The 20,827-nt window shown below is 47.8% G+C and overlaps 1 protein-coding gene across 2 annotated transcripts in view; it reads left to right on the top strand.

The window, feature by feature from the left end:
• Nucleotides 1-20,827, top strand: part of TBC1D22A (TBC1 domain family member 22A) — a 324,171-nt gene that overhangs the window by 270,295 nt on the left and 33,049 nt on the right. For both annotated transcript variants that reach the window (XM_007453900.1, XM_007453901.1), the window contains one exon: nucleotides 19,136-19,231. In XM_007453900.1, coding sequence (XP_007453962.1) covers nucleotides 19,136-19,231 — 96 coding nt within the window. The remainder of the gene's footprint in view (nucleotides 1-19,135; nucleotides 19,232-20,827) is intronic.

The following is a 20,827-nucleotide window of genomic DNA, read 5'->3' as shown; positions in this document are numbered from 1 at the left end:
AAAAAAAAAAAAAAAAAAAAAAAAAATTCAATGTAATTGATCCCAGTAACAGAATAAGGGGGAAAACTATAAGATCATGTCAAAAGATACAGAAAAAGCATTTGATAATTCAACACCCACTCATGAAGAGAACTCTCAGTAAACTGTAAGTAGAAGGAAGCTTCCTCGATGATAAAAGGCATCCAGAAACTCTACAGCTTACATCACATTTAATGGTAAAGTTATCAAATGCTTTCCCCGTAAGTTGAGAACAAGTCAAAGATATTTGCTCTCACCACTTCTATTCAATATTACACGTGAAGGTCTAGCCAGGCCAATCAGGAATGAAAATGAAATAAAAATTATACTGATTGGAAAGTAAAAAGTTAACTGTCCTTATTGATTACATATGTAGAAAATCCTAGAGTCTGACAAAAAAAAAAAAAGAACAAGAACTAATAAAGATGCTGGATACAGGTTAATATGCAAAAATCAATTGTATGTCTATGTATTAGCAATGAAAAATTAGAAGATGAAATTTAGAGACCAATATCATTTATACTAACATGAAATTCATAACAATAAATACAATTTTAACTAAAGATACTTAAGATTTTTACACTAAAAATTGCAAAGCATTGCTCAGAGAAGTTGAAATACTTGGTGAGATATACACCATGTTTATAAGTTGAAAGACTTAATATTAAGATATTAATTCTCTGCAAATTGATCTGTAGAGTCAGTGCACTCCCAATCATATTCTACCAAAAGCTTTTCTGTAGAAACTAACTAGTTTATTCTGAAATGTATATGGAAATACAAAGGACCTAAGATTGCAAAACTTACACTTTGTTAAAGAAGAACTAAGGTGGAGAGCTTAAAGTCTTGATTTCAAGATGGACCATAAGCCGCAGTAATCAAGATAGTGTGATGTTGACATAAGACTAAATAGTAGAATAATGGAACCAGGTGAAGTCCAGAATAGTTAAGAGGCACACTGGGAGGAAGTATTTATTATGCACATATTTGACAAAGGACTCCTATCCAGGGTGTATAAAAATTCCTGTAGCTCAATATTACAAAGACAAATAGCTCAATTAAAAAATGGACAGAACACTTAGACATTTCACAAAAGTAGATGAATAGGCAATACACACTTGAGAAAATACTCAACATCATTAGTCATCAGAGAAATGCAAAGTAGACCACAGTGAGAGACCACTATACACTCACCAGAATGGCTAAAATTAAAAGAATTGATAGTGCTAAACATTGGCAAGTATGTGAAATCTTATATATGGCTGGTGGAATGTTAAATGGTAACGCCACTTGTGAAAAGTGGCAATTTCTTATAAAACTAAGCATACATATGCCCTCTGATCCAAGAGCTCCATTCCCAGGTCTTTACACAAGAGAAATGAACATTTATATTTGCACACACACACACACACACACACACACACACACACACACACACACACCCCTCTTGTAGGAGAGTGATCAGAGCAGCTTTATTCATATTAGCCCAAACTGGAAACAGCTCAAACACCTATCAGCAGGGGATGGGTAAACAAATTCATACAATGTGATGCTTTTCAGCGACAATGGAATGAATCTCAAAGTCACTGTGTTTGCCAGTGAAAGCCGAACACCAGAGTGCGTACCGTGTGAGTTCATTTATATGAGGTTTTGGAACTGGCGAAATGGATCAGTAGTGAGAGAGCTCCGGACGGTGGGTTTCCTGTGACTCCCCTGCAGGATGCCTGGGAAGGGTGCATTCTGTATTCATAGGGATGTTGATTCCGCTGGTACATTTACTTGTCGAAACTCATCAGGCAGTATTCTTAGGTTTCTGTATTTCTCCTTATGCAAATTCTACATCAGAAAAAGCTAAGAAAAATTTTAAAATACTGGCTAGACATGCTCAATTTTAAAAAAACTGTCCCTAAAACCGTAAAACAAAACCAAAACGGAGTCAACACATGTGCCCAGAGTAAGTGGGACACTGAAGTCATATTTTTTCAATCTTTTGAGCTTGAGCTTCAATTTTGAGGCCTTGCCAAGTGCTTGGGACAAAAGGAAACGTTCACCGCAGGCAGTGAGGTCAAGGGAGAGCCCTCTGAATAGATCAATCACCCGCAAAGGGCTCTGTCCTCAGGGTCAGGCTGCTTAGCAATAGCTCCCGCCCTGCCCTAGGACCCTCGTGCCAAGGTGTGTGTGTGTGTGTGTGTGTGTGTGTGTGTGTTTGCGCGCGCGCGCGCACCCGCGCACGCCTGTTACCAGGGAGGGTTTAAGAACCCTCTGCGTAAGTTTGAAAGACAGAATATCACACTTTAGGGAGGACTGAGGATGTAGAGCAATAAGAACCATCATATGCACTGGAGGGGCCGGTCGGGGGGGGAGTGTAAACCAGTAAAAAAACACTTCAAAAAATCCCTTGGCTTTTCCTAGGAAAGTTGAGGAGATGCATTCTTCCCCACCCAGGTGTTCCACTCCTGGGTTATATGTACTCAGAGCTGCGCTGTCACTAGCCACATGTGGCCATTTAGGTGAATATTAGTTAAAATTTAAAGAACTGAAAAATTTAGTTCCCCAGTCCTATAGGCCAGCTTTCAAATACTCAGGACCCCGCTGTGGCTGGCGGCTGCCGATTGGACAGCGCAGACGTAAGACGTTCCCATCATTGCAGAATTCCGCACGGCACGGTTGTTCTCAAAGTGTGGTCCTTGGGTCAGCAGCAGCGGCAGCACTGGGGAGCTCGTCAGACATGCAGGTTGTCGGGCCCCGCCCCAAAGCTCCCCTGGATCAGATGTGCTGGCGGGGTGGGGCTCCGAGTGATTCCGGAGCACAGAGCGGTTTGAGAACCAGTCATCTAGAGAGACTCTTACAAATGTGCACGAGGATTCCAGCAGCACTGATTTGTAATAGCCAGAAATGGAGACGAGCCTAAAGACCCGTCGGCAGTGGTGTGGATGAAGAAACCGTGGAGTGTCAGCGAGGCACGGAAAGTAATAACGGTCTGCGGCTGCATGAAGTGACAGGCGTGTATTTCAGGGCCGTAGTGTTGAATGAAATAAAAGTCCTCGAGCCACATATACCTTGTGCTACATTTATCTAAAATTCAGATCCAGAAGGAAACAACTGTGGTGCAAAGATAAAGGAAGTCAAGGAAGTGATAAACACACAGTTGGGGACACTGTGTACCTTGGAAGGGTTGGAATCTCAAGGAAAGGGCTGGGCGGGCTTTGGAGAAAGTTACCCAGTGAGAGGTTAGTTTTCTTCTTAAACGATGGGTAGTAAGCCGAAGGATTCTTGTTCTGTTGGTATGCGTCTACTCCCATATATGTAAAAAAATATTTGGTATTAACTCAATATTTACTTAAACAATTTAAAAATAGTAAAACATCAAAGTATTTGGCTGGCCATGAATTGAGTTTTTCCAAAAAGTAAAGTTGAGCACCAAAACTATTATTTTAAATACCCACAGATTCAATGAATGTTTCATTCATGTAAAATCTTAAAATATATTTGTCAGATTTTGTTTGAATTTTCCTTCTTAGCATTTATTCCTCCTTTTGGGCCATAAAAGGATTAGAAATAAAATGCTGGCTAAAGCTCTCCCGTTCGACCTCGAGCAGAAGCCAAATAGTGAATGATAGTATTAAGATTAAAAAGACTAAAGGAAATTTTATTGAATTAATTAAAGAGCCATTTTATTGTAGCAAAACAATATTAAATATATATGTCCTAAGTCACGGAGATAAGAAAACATAAAGCCAGAATCTGATAGAAAGATTACAGTTGTAATGGAGAACTTTAGTTCTTTCTTATCTGTGTATGAATTATCAAGCAGAAAAAAAATAATGGCCAAGGATCTGAAGAGTATAATTTTCATGGTCAAATTAATATTTATTCACCAGGAGCCCAGAGATGGGAGAATAGCTGGACTCTGTTTAGAAAAGGTCACACCAACATCTGCATCCATGCACATGGATACACGTGCATCCTGCATCCACATACATGTGCGCTGGTGGATGTGCAAAGCAAAGGAATCTTCATTTAAACAGTGAAGTTAAAATCGTATTCCAGGTTAAAAATTTTCAGCCCACCAGCGCCCACTACATGCCTTGGCTCAGTAGCCCGTGTGAAATATCTGATGACCGTGATGTGTCCATTGAGCTCGTGCCGTCAGCTGTGTGAGCAGCACGGGGTCCAGGCCAGGGGGTTGATCAGTGTTCCTTTTCCTGCAAATTAGAAGGGTAGCCCCTAACTGTGTAGAGGGAACATGGGGTCTGTTTGTATTATTTCTTGCAACTGAACGTGGATCTACAGTTATCTCGGCAAAAGGTTCAATGAGAAGACAACAATGTAGGCCCTTGTCCCTCTGTACCGCTAGTATACATGCAGTAATATTTGTACGAGGGCTAACGTTATTCAGCGCCCACCGAAGGTGAGCCGTCAGCAGGTAGTGACTGACCCGTAAGCTGGTAAGAAAGGCGGGCAGCCAGCGGGGAGGTGAGGACGGAGCTGCAGCAGGTCGAAAGCAGGGCCCAGGAAGGATGCATACAAGGGCTATTTGTTGTTCTCTTGCCAACAACACAGGCTCTTCCCTGTTGGCCCAGGAGCCATCCGAAAGTTAAGCTGGAGAAAAGAGAAAATGCTATTTCCACAGGGCCTATCCTTTGTAGCACTGTTTGTAACGGTGAAAGGCCCGAAACCCCACAGATGTCTGTCAGCACAGGGCTGGTTGACTAAACTGACACTCCCAGGGGTTGGTGCACCCCACAGGGGTGAGGAGGGCTGAGGGGGCTTTCTGCGCGTGGCTGGGGGCGTCTTGGCTGTACTGTTTGCTGGGAGGGGCAAGGCACAGACAGCATGCGTGGGTGCCCTCACTTGTTGGTTGGTTGGGAGTGTATGAGCAGACACACAGACACACACGGACGGACAGACACACACACACCTTTTCCTGAGTGCACACATGTTTACTTATATTACAAACAAAAGTCAGTGAAAGGGTAAACCAGAACCTAGTGGAAAAGGTGTGGTCTTCGTGGGGAGGATGGGTGGTGTGGAGAGACAGGGATGCAGCCCGACTTCTCCAAATGCACCTTGTTTGAGGTTTTTACTGTGGAGTCATGTGTTGCTTTTCATAAGTGTAAAACCAAACTAAACCTAAGCAAGTGGGCCTTAAAAAGCAAGCACAAAATTAAAAGGTAAAATATGAACCTAACTCTATATTGAGTTGGTGGCCTAATCACACAGAGCAAAATTACTTTGAATAGACTTCTGAGCAATTTGCATGTACAGTCCTAGTAGCATATATTTCAAGCACAAAAAGAATTGCAAAAAAATTTAAAAACTCTACTCAGTAATCATATTGTTAGTAATAACATTAGTGCTATCTTGAAATTATGGTTTATATACACACATTACACATAAATACATACATTAGGGCAAAGCAAATAAGTAATTATGATAATGTTATAGGAACTAAGATTTTTAACCTAAAGAGAATCAAAGAAGGAAAAACGCTATAATCTTAAATATGATTTAAGGCTCAGTATGAACCTGTGATGTATTCTTCTCTTTAAAAGAAAGAAAATCACATCTTCTAGCTTCCTCCACTGAAAATTATTGGGTCCAGGGATCCACCCAGTGTAAATGAGCACCCTGTGGAGTCTCCATACCATTTCCCGTGAAAAGGAACCAGGGCTCCTTAGGAAAAGGCGCAGTCCCAGGTCTAGGGCAGGAAATGTTCAAGATGATTCTGGAGCATCTCATCATAAAGAAAGCAAGGGGCCTCTTAGAGACTTCTGGGGTCACGTCAGAAGCCCAATTTAAAGGGGTCAGAAATGGGAAGATTGAACATCAGGAAGAATTATGAAGGCAGTGGATTAAAATAAAACAGATATGTTAGGTCTATGAATTCATCGTGATTTCTAAACTAAACCCTCACCAGCTTGCCTTTGAAGGTTGCTAGGGCATCACCTGATAAACAAGAGGAACGATTCAAGCAAGGTATTGTGCTTTTCTGGCAATCAAATAGTTTTTGAGGAGAAGTTATTCCTTACAGAAAAAAAGCGGATATAAATGCAGAGGGAAGGAAAGAATCACATTGTCACCCTAATCATATAACAGCTTAAGGACTCTCACCAATGGCTTTGAAAATCTTCAGAGGTGGCTGGCAGGGAACTTTCTAATGCATGGGTCCGTCTGGCAAAACCTGGACCCGCTAATCAATCATAGTGTCGTGAAGGAGAGACGCAGAAGCCACGAGCCTCCTGATGGGAAGCATGAAGGGTGCGCTGCTCTGTCAATTCCCGCAAAACAGAATTGCATCCGACTCCGCCCCAGCTTCAGGGTCTAAGTCCAAGCTCACAGGACATCCTGGGGAAGGGGACACAGGCGCCACTCGCCAGCCAGAGCCCGAGTGGGAAACACCCACAGAACAGGTGACCTGCTTTTCATGGATGACTTGTGATGACGGGGATTTCCTTAGAATATTCCCACAGCATGTGGGCGGCGTGGGGATTGGGTAGGAGATGAAACAGGTTTGGCCACATGTGATCGTTGTGTGTACCCTGAAGAATGGGTACATGGGCTCCTTTATTCTGTGCTTTCTAGTTTGGGGAGTTTTTGAAAAGTCTTATTATAAAATGTTTTTAGAAATCACTCTCAAGGCGTGGCCTGGGGGAGGGAGTTTGGAAGGAACAAGGCCTGAAAGGATGTAGAGTGGTCCTGTGGTCATGGCGCAGGACCACTGGACACGGGGACAGTCACATTGCGTCAGACTCTTTCTTATTTCTTAGTTTGCCGCGGTGTCTGTGTAATTTTCCTTGTTTGAGCTCACAGGAAATTCTTTTCTCTGTTGTCAATGTTTTCTGCTAAATCTGGGCATTCCCTAGAGAATGGCTATTAGGTGAATGTGGATTCTTTGTGTCAAATTAGTTCCAAAGCAATAACAGTCCTAGTCACAGCCTTATTTACAAGGGGGCTGATTTAAATCTTGACTCAAGGTTGGTGGTCTGAGGATGTTCACTCATCGGGAAGCAACGAGCTTAGTCCGTAACTTGGGGCTTGATCGTGGCCTTCATTCATTCACTCGGTATTCTGATCATTTTCCAAATACCGGCTGTGTGTGGAAACACTGTGCTAGCTGCTGGGGGAGACCCAGGCAAAGGGAAGGCAGGTCCTCGTCCCCAGAAGCTCACAACCCAAGTGGTTCTCAGATTTCACTTCGTGTGACAGCCTCTTAGGAGCTGGTTAAGAATGAAGGGTCCAGGCTTGTGACCAAGAGATTGAGATTCTGCTTCTGCTTCACGCTGAGAGTGGACATCTGTTGGTCCATCTGAGTGAGCCTCATCCACCCGACGGGCCCCAAAGCACATCTGATGCCAAGCACTGAGCTGGCATGAAGGGCACAGGTGATGGGAGGCCCAGCCCCTGCCTGTAGGGAGCACCACGTCAGCCGGGGGTGTCTGGGGACCAGCCAAGCTCGCGCCCTCTCGTTTCAGACAGTATCATCCGGTGGAGGGTGTGCGTGGCCCCTGTGAACCTCCACCACCACCGTCTGCCTCCCGCGTACTCCCCTGGCCAAGTAACTTTGGGGAATGCCAGTCAAGGAGATGGAAAAGCTAACATTTTGGCTCAAGTCAGTGTCCTTTGTTGCTTTGTTGTAGCAAATGAGTGATCTTTCCCCCGTCCAGGCAGACGCGGGGCCTGCAGGGGCCTACAGGTCACGAGTTCCTCTGCTCTCAGAATCCTCCTCGTTCGTTTACTACCAGAGTGAGACTTTACAGAGAACTGCTCGTGAGGCTGATGGCTGTGTGGGCAAGTGGACAGAGGCAGGCATCCAGAAACGACCCTTCTGGGAGTGGACTCGTGGCGCTCGCCCCCTCGGGGTCCTGCCCTCGCAGTGCAAACCCTGGAGCCTGTCCCGACGTCTGAGGCCTGAGAAGGTGTCTGGCTCAGCCCTCTCTTTCCTACGAGGAGCCTGAGGTTTATTTGGAGCTAAGCTGTCCGTCTGTCTTTAACAAGTTTAACACTCGTGCTCACCATGAGATACGCAGCGGGGTGTCGGCCTCATTCTCTGTCCCTGTCCGGGCGCAGGGCTTTGTGCTGTGCAGCTAGACACGTCACCCTGGCCTTTCTGGAGCTCACCCTGAGAGTAGACATGCGCCCTGTGCTCCTAGACAAGCACTTGGCAGCCGAGGCAGCACGGGAGCTGGGACCAGATCAGCTGGTCAGCTGCCCTCTCCAGGAGGGCAGAGGGGTCCCCGTGGGCCGGTGTCTGCGCAGAGGGCGGGGGTACAGGAGCGGGCTGCACACGCGTGTCCTGGTGTATTGTGGGGACATGGCACTGAGCACAGGAGGGAGGCTGCACAGCCCTCCGAGTCAGCCAAGAGAGGCCGCAGGGGAGGCGGCCGGGGAGGTGCGGGCAGAGGCAGGGGCCCTCGAGGCCTTGAGACCTGGGAGGAGCCTCAGGAGAGAGTCAGGGAGGAGGCCAGGGCTGGAGCTGCAGCGGAGACGGGGGCGGTGAAGGGGGGACCCAGCTCCCGAGCACAGGCTCGCCACACAGGCAGGGTGTGCCACTTGAGCTCTCCCGGTACCAGCCTGTGGACGGGCACGTGTGCAGACCTGCCCGTCCTTGCAGGGCTGTGGATGGACATTGGCTTGTTCACCGAGAGCTGCAGCTCACTCGCTCACCCTGACCTTTCTGCTCTCTTGGCTCAGTCTGGTCTACAGAGAGAATTGAAGCTTTGAGTCAGTAACTGGTGTGATGTCATTTCTTACTTCAAAGAAAAAATGATCAGGACCCACAGCAGGATCTTCCTTTTAATTTGCCAGGAACATCCTTGACAAACTTTAAACAATAGTAGGGATTATCAGGTTGGACAGGGTAGCAAAAACTCCTGTAAGGGGGTGCCCATAGTCCAGACCGTGATTCATGGTCTCACAAAGATGCCAGGCCATCAGGGATGCAATGTTTAAATTTGGGAAATGGGAGGGGCTGTAAGAAGGACAGCCGAGGTTAGAGACAATGTGGTGCTGGCTCTGGCCCCTGCAGTTCTCCAGAACTTGTATAATTCACGAAGTTTTGACAGAGCAGCATTCAAAGGATGGCTTTGATTTCATCCATAAAGGAGCCAGGCATGTGCAGGCAACGCAACACTTGTGATGTGAACTTGTGGTGTGAGCGCCCCCTCGCCTGATGTCTCTTGGAGGTGACGAGCGGCCCGTGCTCCACGGGCGGCCGAGTGGCACACAGTCTGCTCCAAGCGCACATGCTGGGGGAATGTGTGTCTGTCCTGAGGCCTGTGCCAACATATTTAAATCAAAGCCGTTGTTTGGCTCTTAACTGGTTTTCGCTGGTGTGCCTTGTCTGCATTTAAGGATCAACTTCTCCCTCATGGCTCTGTGAGCCGTAGGAGCTTGTTGTTTCTCTTGTTGATTAACTGAATACCTAAACCAGTAGTTCGTCAGTTAAAAGGATCTAGCAACACAGCACTGGAGAATGCCTTTCAGAATTGAAGATGGGTCGTGATCTGGGTGATGGTTAATTTTGTGTGTCAAGCAGGCTGGGCCACGATACCCAGCTATTTGGTCAAATATTATTCTGGATGTTTCTGTGAAGGTGTTGCTGGATGAGATTAAATTTAAATTGGTGGACTCTGAATAAAGCAGATTGCCCTCCGTCACATGGGTGGGCCTCGTCTAATCAGCTGAAGGCCTGAATGCAACAGAGGCCAGCCTCCCCTGAGCAAGAAGCAATTCTGCCTCCAGAAGGCCTTTGCAGTTCAACTGCAGCATCAGCTCTTCCCTGGGCCTGCAGCCTGCTGGGCTTCTCCAGCAGATTCTGGGCTCTCCAAGCTTCTATAGTCAGTCTCTTTATACATATGTGTGTGTGTGTGTGTGTGTGTATACACATATGTGTGTGTGTGTGTGTGTGTGTGTGTGTGTGTGTGTATAAATGTGTGTGTCCTGTTGTGCCAACACACACACATCCTTTTGGTGCTGTTTTTCCAGAGAACCCTGATACATCATCAACAAAGGAATAAACAGTTATTAGGAATGTAAAAAAATATTTCAGTATTCTTTGTTATCTTATGCTTTTTCCAGCTTTAAAATGTTCATTTCAGTTGGGAATTGCTGACACATCAGAGCGACAGCAGGTGGGTCACCTCCCTTTCCCAGACCAGCCCTCCCTGTTGGATGAGCATCCCACCAGTGACTCCCGGAATGAAGTGGACAGGCCGTGACCTTTGTCATTTAGCCATTTGGAGTGTTCTCAGACGTGGACAGACACATGCGTGAATTATCTGGCAAGAGATAATAGATCAGTCACTCTGAGGCCGGCTGGATGAGCACCAGCTCATTTATGCCTCAGGATTTGGCTGCATAATGAAATGTGATTTACAGTTCCATTACCAGCCCAGGCCCCAAACATGAGGGCGTCGGTGTGAATTTTAAGATGGCCGTGCTCTGCATTCCTGGTAGGTAATTGTGTAATGCACTGGCCTGGTGATGAATATTTCAAAGGAAATCATAGCAAAGATTTTGCTTGCACAGCTGAAGTTGGCGCACTCGGATCCGCACAAAGAATGGGAGACATTTCCTGTCGTTTGAATGGCCTCAGAAATCCATCTACATAAATACATGTACATAGGAAAATCTCCTGTGCCAGAAGGCCATTCGGTTTTATTTCAGTGCCAGAAATTATAAGCAAAGTTTAATGGTGTGATTAAAGGTGAAAAATTTATCACAATTTCTCTATCATAAAAGACAGAAGGAAAGCTGTTTCTTGGCCTGGTTGCCTACTTTTTGAAAAGTGTACGCCGTATGTAAGTCGTTTGCATTTAGTTAATCGTGTAGTCATTTCAGACTTTCATTTTGTCATTTTATAAGCAAAACTGGATCCACTGTGGAAGCTGACATGCGGTTTGAAGAAAGCTCATGTTAGGAGCGCCCGGGTTTATCTTCTGCCTCTGGCCGGCAGCTGAAGGAGAGAGGAGAGGCCGGGCTGCCCCAGGGACAGCTCTTGTGCATTAGGTTCTCATGCTCTGAGCTCCTCTCAGAAATCAAGCCTTCTCTGTAAGAGTGTAAACACGCCGACAGCCCCGCTGGCTTGAGGGCAGAGGAAAGAGTCTCGGAAGGTCAAAGGGAAGACGGAGGGCAGTTAGGGGCTGCCCCCCGCCCCCTGTGCCTGTGGCCCCGGGAGGAGACGTGAGCAGGGGTTGCCCAAGGTCGTGGAGGTCAGAATCCACCTGAGGCCACAGTCTGAGTGACAGCGAGGTGGCTGGGGCCAGACAGATGCCCCAGGCTGGGCTGGAGCCATGGGAATTAGTGGCCCCTCACCCAGTGACCCCAGAAAAGGCCATTGCAATTTAGTCCCCAGTCTGTTTCTTTTATTTTAATTATAAAAAGCCTTCTTTTAAACAAAAAACTTTATTGGAGTATAGTTGATTTAAAATGTTGTTAGTTTCTGCTGTACAGCAAAGTGAATCTGTTATACATACACATATATCCACTCTTTTTTAGATTCTTTTCCCGTTAAGTTCATTATAGAGTACTGAGTAGAGGTCCCTGCGTTATACGGTAGGTCCTTATTAGTTACCTAAATTTTAAAAAGTCTTAAGTATACAGAAAGTGTAGCTAATAATCCAGTGAATGCCCGTGTACTTACTACACAGCTCTGTCAAATCGGACAGTTCGTTTTTCATTTTTGTTTCAGATCATTTATTACTTATTTAAAAATTAAATTTCACATTTGTCATTGAAGCTTCCTTCCTTATTCTCCAGAGGTGACCACTACATTGAAATGGTTTTTTATAATTTCTAAACATGCTTTTTTTTTCATTTTCACCACATACATATGTATCTATAAACAATATTTATCATCTTGATGATATTCTGAAACTTTCTATAAACGGCATCACACTTAAATATTCTTTCGTGACCTGCTTCTTGTGTTCAGCTTTATATTTTAATGCTTATTCATGTTGATGGATGTAGCTGTCTTTCATTTATTCTCACTCTTTATAGTTTCACACTGTATGAATATGTTAAAATTTATCCAATCTCCTGTTGAAAGACATGAGTTGTTTCGAAGTTTTTTGCAGTTACAAACAGCGCTCAATCCTAACGTTCTTGTATGTGTCTCCTTATACCCTGGTGTAGGAGATGCTCTCTTTAGGACAGGACTTTTCTGGGTTACAGGATGCAAACATCTCGATATTACCAGGCTCTTCACAGCAGGTGCATCGCCCCCCCCTCCGCCCAGCATGCGCAGAATTCCTTTCAGCCCACATCCTCTCCCGTACTCTGCAGTCCTCCCAATTTCTAGGCTTTGCCCGTTTGAAAAACAAGAACTGACGTCTCTCTTTTACCTGTCTTGCTCTGCACATCCTTGATTACCAGTGAGTATAAGCAGCTTTTCCTATTTTTATTGGCCACTCGAGGTCTGTTCACATCCTTGGCCCATTTTTTTAATTAGGTAGTTTGTCTTTTTCTTACTGATTCTTAGGAGGATTAAAAAATATGTGTGTGGGCTTCCCTGGTGGCGCAGTGGTTGAGAGGCCGCCTGCCGATGCAGGGGACACGGCTTCGTGCCCCGGTCCGGGAAGATCCCACATGCCGCGGAGAGGCTGGGCCCGTGAGCCAAGGCCGCTGAGCCTGCGCGTCCAGAGCCTGTGCTCCGCAACGGGAGGGGCCACAACAGTGAGAGGTCCGCGTACCACAACAACAACAACAAAATATGTGTGTGTGTGTATATATATGTACACACACACACATATACTGGATACTGGATACAGTCCTTTGTCAGTCATATGCACTGCAGACAGATATCCTTTGCTAACCTGTGCCTTATACCTTTACCTTAATTATAGTGCCTTTGTCAAACATAAGTTTTAAATTTTTGTGTTGTCAAATTTACAGATTTTTTTAAAAATTGATGCCTGTGCTCTTAAGGTTTTGCCTTTGCAGGTTGCTTTGTAATCCACCTTGAATTGGGGCTTATGCATGGCATGAGGTAGGGACCTAATTTTACTTTCTCCATATGGATAGCCAGTTATTTCAGTATCATTTATCAAATAATCCATCCTTCCCCAGCTGGTCTGCCTACCCTGTCTGCCAAAGACAAATACCCACATTACCACAGGCCTGTGCCTGGGGTCTCTGCTCGCCTGGCCCACCTGTCCTAGGCCCAGATCACATGGTCTTCATCAGTCTCACAAAATGCCTTGAGAGTGGATGTAGATCTTCCCCTTATCTGGCCATCTGTGGGGTTGTCTTGCTATTCTTGGCCCTTTGCTCTTCAACATCAACCTTAGAATATGCTTCATATTCCACAAAAAAACATGGTTGGAATTTTTATTAGAAATACATTGATGTATAAATTACAATGGAAGGCAGTTGACATCTTTTCGGGTTTGAAATTTTTGTCCATTAACCCGGTGTATCTTCCTGTTTATTAGGTTTTCTTTGATGTCTTTCAGAGAACTTGAGCATCTCTCCCACGGCTGTCTTGCACTTACTTGGTGTGATGCATTCTTGGGTGCTTCCACCTCTCCCCCAGGGAAAATCCTACAGGGATGGGCCCCACACACCCAAAGGCTGCCCACCTGCCTGCAGTCCTGGCCTGTCAGGGCGTCCTTTCCTCTCCTCTGTCTGCCCTGGGAGGGGCTCTGAGTGCCAGGGGGTCCCCTGCAGTGACATGGGCATCCATCATCCTGCTGCCTTCTCTTTGGAGCGGGGTTTGGGTTTGCTCTCTGGTTTGCTAGACACAGTGGATTGGAGGTAATAAAAATCTTAAGACCTGAGATTTCAGATGCCTGATCCGACTGGAATGGGATTGGGGCTTTTAAATGGTCATTTTCAAGTGCATCTGGGGTCTTATGTGAATTGTCTTTTCCTTAGCTAGAGAGATTTATGATTTTTTAAAAATGGCATTCGTTATAGGACCGGTGTTTCTCTTTGACCCCCAGAATCCCCAGCCTCAGAATCCCGAGGGTGAGCATTTTAGGAGGAGGCTCTGCTAACAGGCTTGTTCTTCAGAGGTGACGGGCCGCCACGAAGGTGGAAGGCCTGCTTGTCGTCCTGGTGGTACCGCTGAGTGGCCTTTCCAGCTCTCTGGCTTCCTTTCCCTCCCAAGTCGTCTGGAGCCTGGGGAGATGGGAGATAAGGATTTGCAGCCTGGGCCCTGTGCCGTGGCGGCTGGAAGGCCTGGACTGGAGGGTCGGGCACCTCCCTAGAGCCTGCTCTGAAATGGCCGCAGCACGGTGCTTCCCAGGGGGTCGGTGCCGTGGTCCTCCAGCAGTGGCCCCTGTCCAGGGGGCTTCCCGAAGGCGTATCCTCTTCCCTTGGAGAGCTCTCTGTGTGCTCGCCGGCTCCTCCCTGGCCTTGTTTGGAAACGGCTGGTCCACGTGGCTGATTTTGCGCCAGTCGGGAAGGTCCCGATTGCATGTGCCAGGTCCCAAAGACGACGGAGACCCCCGTCCTAAGTGGGCACGGGTGGCGGGCCCTGTGATGTGTGGGCGTCCGCTGCGGAGAGCCTGCCTCCTAGGCTTGTCTCATCCGGGCAGCGATGGCGACGTTTATTGTCCAGGTTAAGCTTCATTAAAGCAGAAGCCCAGTTTCCATTAGGGTAGGAAATTTTTATTTATTAAATTGCTATTTTAATATAATTTACCAAGTCATCGAAGGCAAATAATCCACTTAAGCGAAGCTGTAAAACTCCATTTTCCCCGAATGCTGTGTTCCTGTGAACGCGTGGCTTATACTGCACTCCGCTTGCCAGCTGGGGGTACCTTATGGGGACGCAGGATTCACAGCCCAACCTCCTGAATTCCGAGTGAGGATGGGTCCCAGGGCTGGCCCGAGGCTGACCTCTGCACTCCCCGGTTAAATAAAGGTTGTGAAGCAAATTAAGAGGCCCCTCCATCACAGGATACAGCGAAGGCTGCTGGTGTATTTCTCAAAAACGTAACTGCAAAGGAAGAGACACTGTCGTATAGGAGAAATCTGGAGAAAATGTAAATCGAGAGAGATAAGGGAGCAACATCAAAGCAGGCCTTCACCCAGGGGTACCTGCCAGTTAATTTCCAGGGCCTTCTGCCTGGTTGTAATGAGCCTCAGGCAGGAGACAAACCTAGAGCCTGTCCGGGGACTGAAGAGGTGCTACTGTTCGCCTTTCTTGGCCTTGGCCATGGAAGGTAAGGGAAAAGGAAGGAAAACACCTCCCTTCGGAATATCTAACCACAGTCCTGCATTCACGTGAGTTTGGAGTCCCAATTCATATTACTTGTCTTACAAAATTTCAAGCTGAAAATTTAGTTGAAAGTAGACTTGGGATAATAGTGCCTTTAGGCTCTGGCAGAAGCAAGCACAAAGTTGTTTTTCCCCAAAGAAAACCATTTTTGATACACGCCTCAAAGAATTCCAACAGATAAAAGTTCCAAGGAACGTGTCGACAAAAAATTAATAGTCAATCTAAGAAAGAAATGGAGAATCTTATTCGAGCCAACCTGAGGATAATAACCTGGGAGACAGTCTTTCCGAAGCTCTGAGGACTGTCCCTCCGGTTAGAAGTTAAAGGCACAGTTATATACATTTTCGAGAGAAGGAGTAATACTCCATCAAATGACGTATTGACAGTTTACAGAGTCCAGATCTGCACGTACAAGGCGAGTAGTAGGTCATCCTGATCCCTTACAGGATTAAGAAATGTTATCTCCTAAGGAGTTACCTTGCTGGCGCCAGGAGAAAATTGCTGTCTGTGACGGAGCAGTCATGCCCGTGTCCTTTGGGAGGTCTGGTTCATGGGTAGTGTAGGTGCACAGTGCACATTAAAGAGGAGTAGTGGCCCAGACTGGCAGAGAGAATTTTATGTTGAAACATTTCTTGTCCTGCCTTAAAAATAATTTTATTTCATCAAACATAAGCTCCAAGAGGGGGAAAATCACTAAAGTACAAGGAAGCAGGCCACTAAGAGCAAGACTCAGCAGAGAAAACAAGCTGCAAGAAAGAGATCTACAAAGACTACAGACTTTAAAGTTATCTGAGATGTGCTAGAAAATAAGTTTAACATGTTTAAAGTGATAAAAGGAACATAGTGAATGAAAAAGAAGGAGGAAAGGGAAACTCATGATTTACAAAGCAGGTCTGAGAAAAGAAGCAAGTTTCAAATGTAATGGGTGAGTTAAACAGGAATTGTGATACAGTTGAAGAGATGACTAGTAAATTGGAGGAAAGATTTGAAGAAAGTAATTCTCCCAGACAAACAAAGAGATGGAACATATAAAAAGAGAGGTTAAGTGAAATGGAGAGCAGAGTGAAAAGACCACACCTGCCTAACCCTGGGTTCTGAGAAAATGCAGAGAATGGCAGGGGGCAGATGGATGTTTGATAGGAGATAATGGATGACAGTTTTCCAAAACTGATGAAAGCAACCCATTCTCAGGATATCTCTAGCAGAATAAATATTATAAGGAAAATGCAAAACGTCCAAGACAAAGAGGGTATCTCAAAAGCAGCCAGAAAGAAAAGTTTGATTTCCTACAAGGGAATGACAAATAGATTGATAGCGTTAAACAGTGGAGGCCAAAAGATGTCATTTTTAACATCTTTAAAAGTAATAACCAACAGTTCTATCTTTCAAGAATGAGAATGAAGTAAAGACATTTTTAGACGACAATTGAAAGGGTTTACTGACGAAAGACCTCTCATTAGAGGATCTTCTAAAGGTTGCATTTCAAGAAGGATAATGATTTTAGAAGAAATGTCTAGATGCTGCAAATGCAGCAGAGGTTCAAAGAAAAATAGAATATTATGAGCAACCTTGAAAACTTAGGTGGCAAATTCCTACAAAAAGAAAAGTTTTCAAAAATTTTAAAAAGTCTGAAGTGTTTTATAATCATATGGAAATTGAATCAGGAGTACAGACCTTTCCACAAAGAAGACACCATGCCCAGCCCATTTCTAGCCAACTTTCGAAGGACAGGTATCCTGGTCTCATACAGACTCTGAGAAGAGGAGGAGGAAAGAGACAAACACAACCTTCATGATTAAAGTAGACAAGGATGCTTCTAGAAGGGAACATGAGAAGCCAGTTTTCTGTAAGTGTGAGAGCAGAAATCCTAAATGAAAGATCAGCGAACAGGGCCCAGCTGTGATTAAAAAATACAACGTACTGTGACCAAATTGAGTTTACCGGGAATGCAAGGTTGGTTCAACATTAAAGAAACTCTGATACCAATGTAATTCACCACATTCACAGATTAAAGGAAAACAATCTTATTGTCTCAGTTGATTCAGGAAAAGCATCTGATGAAATTCTGTAACCATCCATAAGAACTCTAGTAAATTAGGAATAGGAGGGCACCGTCCTAACCTGCTACGCGTTATCTACACAAAGTTCTAGTGCGAAACAGCTTCCTTCTCTGGCACGAAAGGTGCAAAGCAGTGGTCAGGTCGCTGTTAAGTCAGGAAGCAGAAGGGAAGGATGCCGCCACACTGCAGCAGTTCTGCTCAACATGCCGATGCCAGTTCGGCCAGCACAGGGCAGTGGGATGCAGAAGCTCACTCCCGTCTCTGGCTTTTCTCCTCAGCACCCTCTAACACTCCAGGCAGTGTGACCTGCCAGTGACCTCCGTGTGGCTAAACCCAGTGGTCAGTCACCTCCCCGGGCTCGTGTTACCTGACCCTCTGGCAGCACCTCACACTCCTCCCAGCTCCCTGCTCGTTCCGTTAGGCCCTCAGTGTAAACTTGTGGCCTGGACCGTGGGGCCATCCTCTTGCACTTGTAACAGGGAAGAGCCACTTCTGACTACATGTTGCGTCTGTTTCTTGTACTTTAACCTTTGTTTTCCGCTGCTTTTGTTCACTAAAAGGATACTGTCTATACATAATGGCCTGCCTTGGGGAGCCCTGCCCCCTGAATGTTAAACCAAAGTGCCTTTGTTCAGGGAAACATCCAGACCCTGTTCCACCTGTGGATGGCTATAAGAAAGAAGAAATCGACACATCCCCTCCCTGAGGCTGGCCGTTCTTCCAGGGGACATTTGCAAAACGTTCGGCCCTTTCACTTTACTTCTCGTCTCCTCCTCCTCTCTGTGCTAGAAAAGAAACTGGCATCCAAACCCCAGTGAGATGGTTTTACAAAGACACTAGTCTGCCATCTCTTCGGTCTGCTGGCTTTCCAAATAAAGTCATATTCCCTGCCTCAACACCTCGTCTCCGATTTATTGGCCTGTCGTGTGGCGAGCAGAGCCAGCTTGGACTCGGTAACACACCCTGGACTCATCTGTCCCACTGCCTGCCTGACGGCTCCACTCGGGTGCCTAGCAGGTGCGTGTCCGCAGGACAGACTCACAACCTTCCCATCAACACACTTTCTCCTGCACCATTTCCCACAAACCTTTCCTCCTCTTAGGAAACGGCGGCTTCCTCTTTGCGCTTGTTCAGGCCAAGGATGTTGGTGTCATCCTAGGTTCCTCTCTCTCTCCTACCCCATAGGTCCCGCATTCATCAGCGTATTTTGTTGGCTCAACCGTCAGACCGTCTAGCATCTGACCTCTTTTCACAGCTGTGCTGAACCCCCTTGTCCCACACTCACTAACAAGTTGGGATTTTATGATTTCCATGGTCTTCTATCCCATCTCCCTGGGTCTGCCTCTCCCCACCCTGCCGACTGCCAGGTCTGTCCTGGCAGTGCGGGGAGCAGCGAGGAGGGGGTGCAGGTGACCACTCGAGGGGAACGCAGCATCCTCGCTGCCCCACGCTTCCAGTCAGCATCGTTTCCGGGCGGTGCCCGGACCGGACGCCTGCTCTGCTCTTGCCTTTCGTTCAGGGCTGAGTGATCGGCCTCCGTGGGGAAAACGGGTCCCTTCTCACGGGGTGTGTAGAATGGGAGCCCCTTGGACTGGCCTTTTATCGTTGCTCCCCATCATCCGTGCAAGAAAGCAAACGAGCACCCGGTCGCCGGGCACATCCCCTGTGTCCTGCTGCCCGATTAGAGAGAAAATTGTCCTTATTTTAATGAGATGAGAATTAGAAACGGAGGCCTTGAGTAAAAAAGCGAGCAAGCCGGCCCCGCTGTGTGTTCCCGGCCGGCCTGTCTGGGCTGCACGCTGACCTTCTCGGCTGTTCTCTCTTGCAGTCGGAACCTGAGGGCTTCGCGCATTTCCACTTGTACGTGTGTGCTGCTTTTCTCGTGAGATGGAGGAAAGAAATACTGGGAGAAAGAGATTTTCAAGTAAGTAAATGCCTTTTCAGAAGAACCCGAATGTGATTTCCTGCTGGGAGAGAGGTGTATTAGATTTAGTTCACAGGGTTATTTGTGGAGGAGCTTGGAGACGGGCTGCCTGAGGTCACCGCTGACCTGCTGCCTGAGACTCCACGGCCGAGAGCACAGATCACATGGGGCCTGGGCTCTGCCGACACTGGCCTTATTAAGCGTGCTGTCATGGACTCCAGGAGATACCTCCTGAGCCGGCCGGTGTGTGTCCTCAGCAGAATGGCCTGGGGGCTCCTGAGAGTCTCCTGGGAGCTTTGTGACAGCCGTGGGGAGTGGGGCGTTAGGGAAGAGGCTGGCCACGTGATCGCATGGCCTGGCTGCCTGGCACTTGGTAGCTGTGTGACCTAGGGGTGGTTGCTTAGCCTCTCTGAGCCACGTTTTCTCAGCGGTTCCGTGGGAGAGCTACACCTGCCCCCATCCATCAGGGGCTCTGTGCTCGACCCAGGGGCTCTAGGTGGGCCGAGCCCCCACCCCGTCCCCACCCCCAGGTGTGCCTGTGCGGTGGTACTGTGGGCAGCGTTGACCCCTGGGAGGGCAGGCCGCCTGGGGTGCAGTGAGGAGACACCAGCGGAGGGGACCAGGAACCAGGCTCTGCCCCTCACTGTCTGGGGGTCACTCTCTGGCTGCTTCACCTCCTTGAGCCTCTCATCTTTCAGGTGAGGGGACAGGGAAGGAGGCCCTGTTGTCCCAGGCCACAGTGTGGTGACACTGGGCAGCTCGCTTGGCCCGTGGCCCCTTAGCTCCCATGCTTGTCAGACGCTCTGAGGACCCTGCTCCACCCGCCGAGGGCCGTGGGGAGCCACCCAGCCCTGCCGCAGCGCCCACCGCTTTCCATCTCGGCCACCAGGAGACGGTGGACGGGGAGGGCCTCTGCCCAGGCCAGCAGAGCCCAGCGCCCAGCCTGCCCCACCCCGAGGTGCTAGATGGCGAGACCTGGTCCCTTTTCTCATCCCGGCTCCTGCCCTTGCTGTCAGCCTGGGCCCGGCCGGGCCCGCGGGAGCCGCGCTGCGGGAGCCTGGCTCCAGGGCGGCCTTCGCCCCCGCCCTGCCTCTTCCCACCTCTGGTTGCTGTCTGTGAACTGGGGAGAAGGCAGCCTCCTGCCCTGCCCCCTTGGGCTCATGGGAGGCCTGCAGACCCCCGGGTCACTCTGCGTCGGGCACGTGGCGGCGCCGAGAGAGCCCGGCGCCGACCTGCGTGGCCGAGTGAGGGGGTGTGACCACAGGCGGCCGACGGGGCCCCCCGAAGGCCCTCTGTCCATGGAGGTGTGGGGGAGCCCACAGGCTGGCCGAGCCGTTGGTTGGAAGGGAGAAGGGCCCTGCCTCCCTGGTGACCAGGGCCAGCGTCCACACCTGTGCCCGGCCAGCTCTCACCTGGATGACAGGTGATGCAGGTGCCCGAGTCCCCCAGGCTGACGGTGGCTCAGGTGTCACTGCCTCAGTTACGCTGGGGCTTCTCTGGTTGGGCAAACGGTTCCGGGAGGCCCCAGCCAGACATCACTGCCCTCGCGGGACCCGCACCTGGTCGGGGGCAGTGGTTCGGAAAGAGGGTAGGGAG

Source organism: Lipotes vexillifer, unplaced genomic scaffold (assembly GCF_000442215.2).
Source record: "Lipotes vexillifer unplaced genomic scaffold, Lipotes_vexillifer_v1.1 scaffold382, whole genome shotgun sequence".
Lineage (NCBI taxonomy): Eukaryota > Metazoa > Chordata > Mammalia > Artiodactyla > Lipotidae > Lipotes > Lipotes vexillifer.
This window is presented reverse-complemented; position numbering and strand designations above follow the sequence as displayed.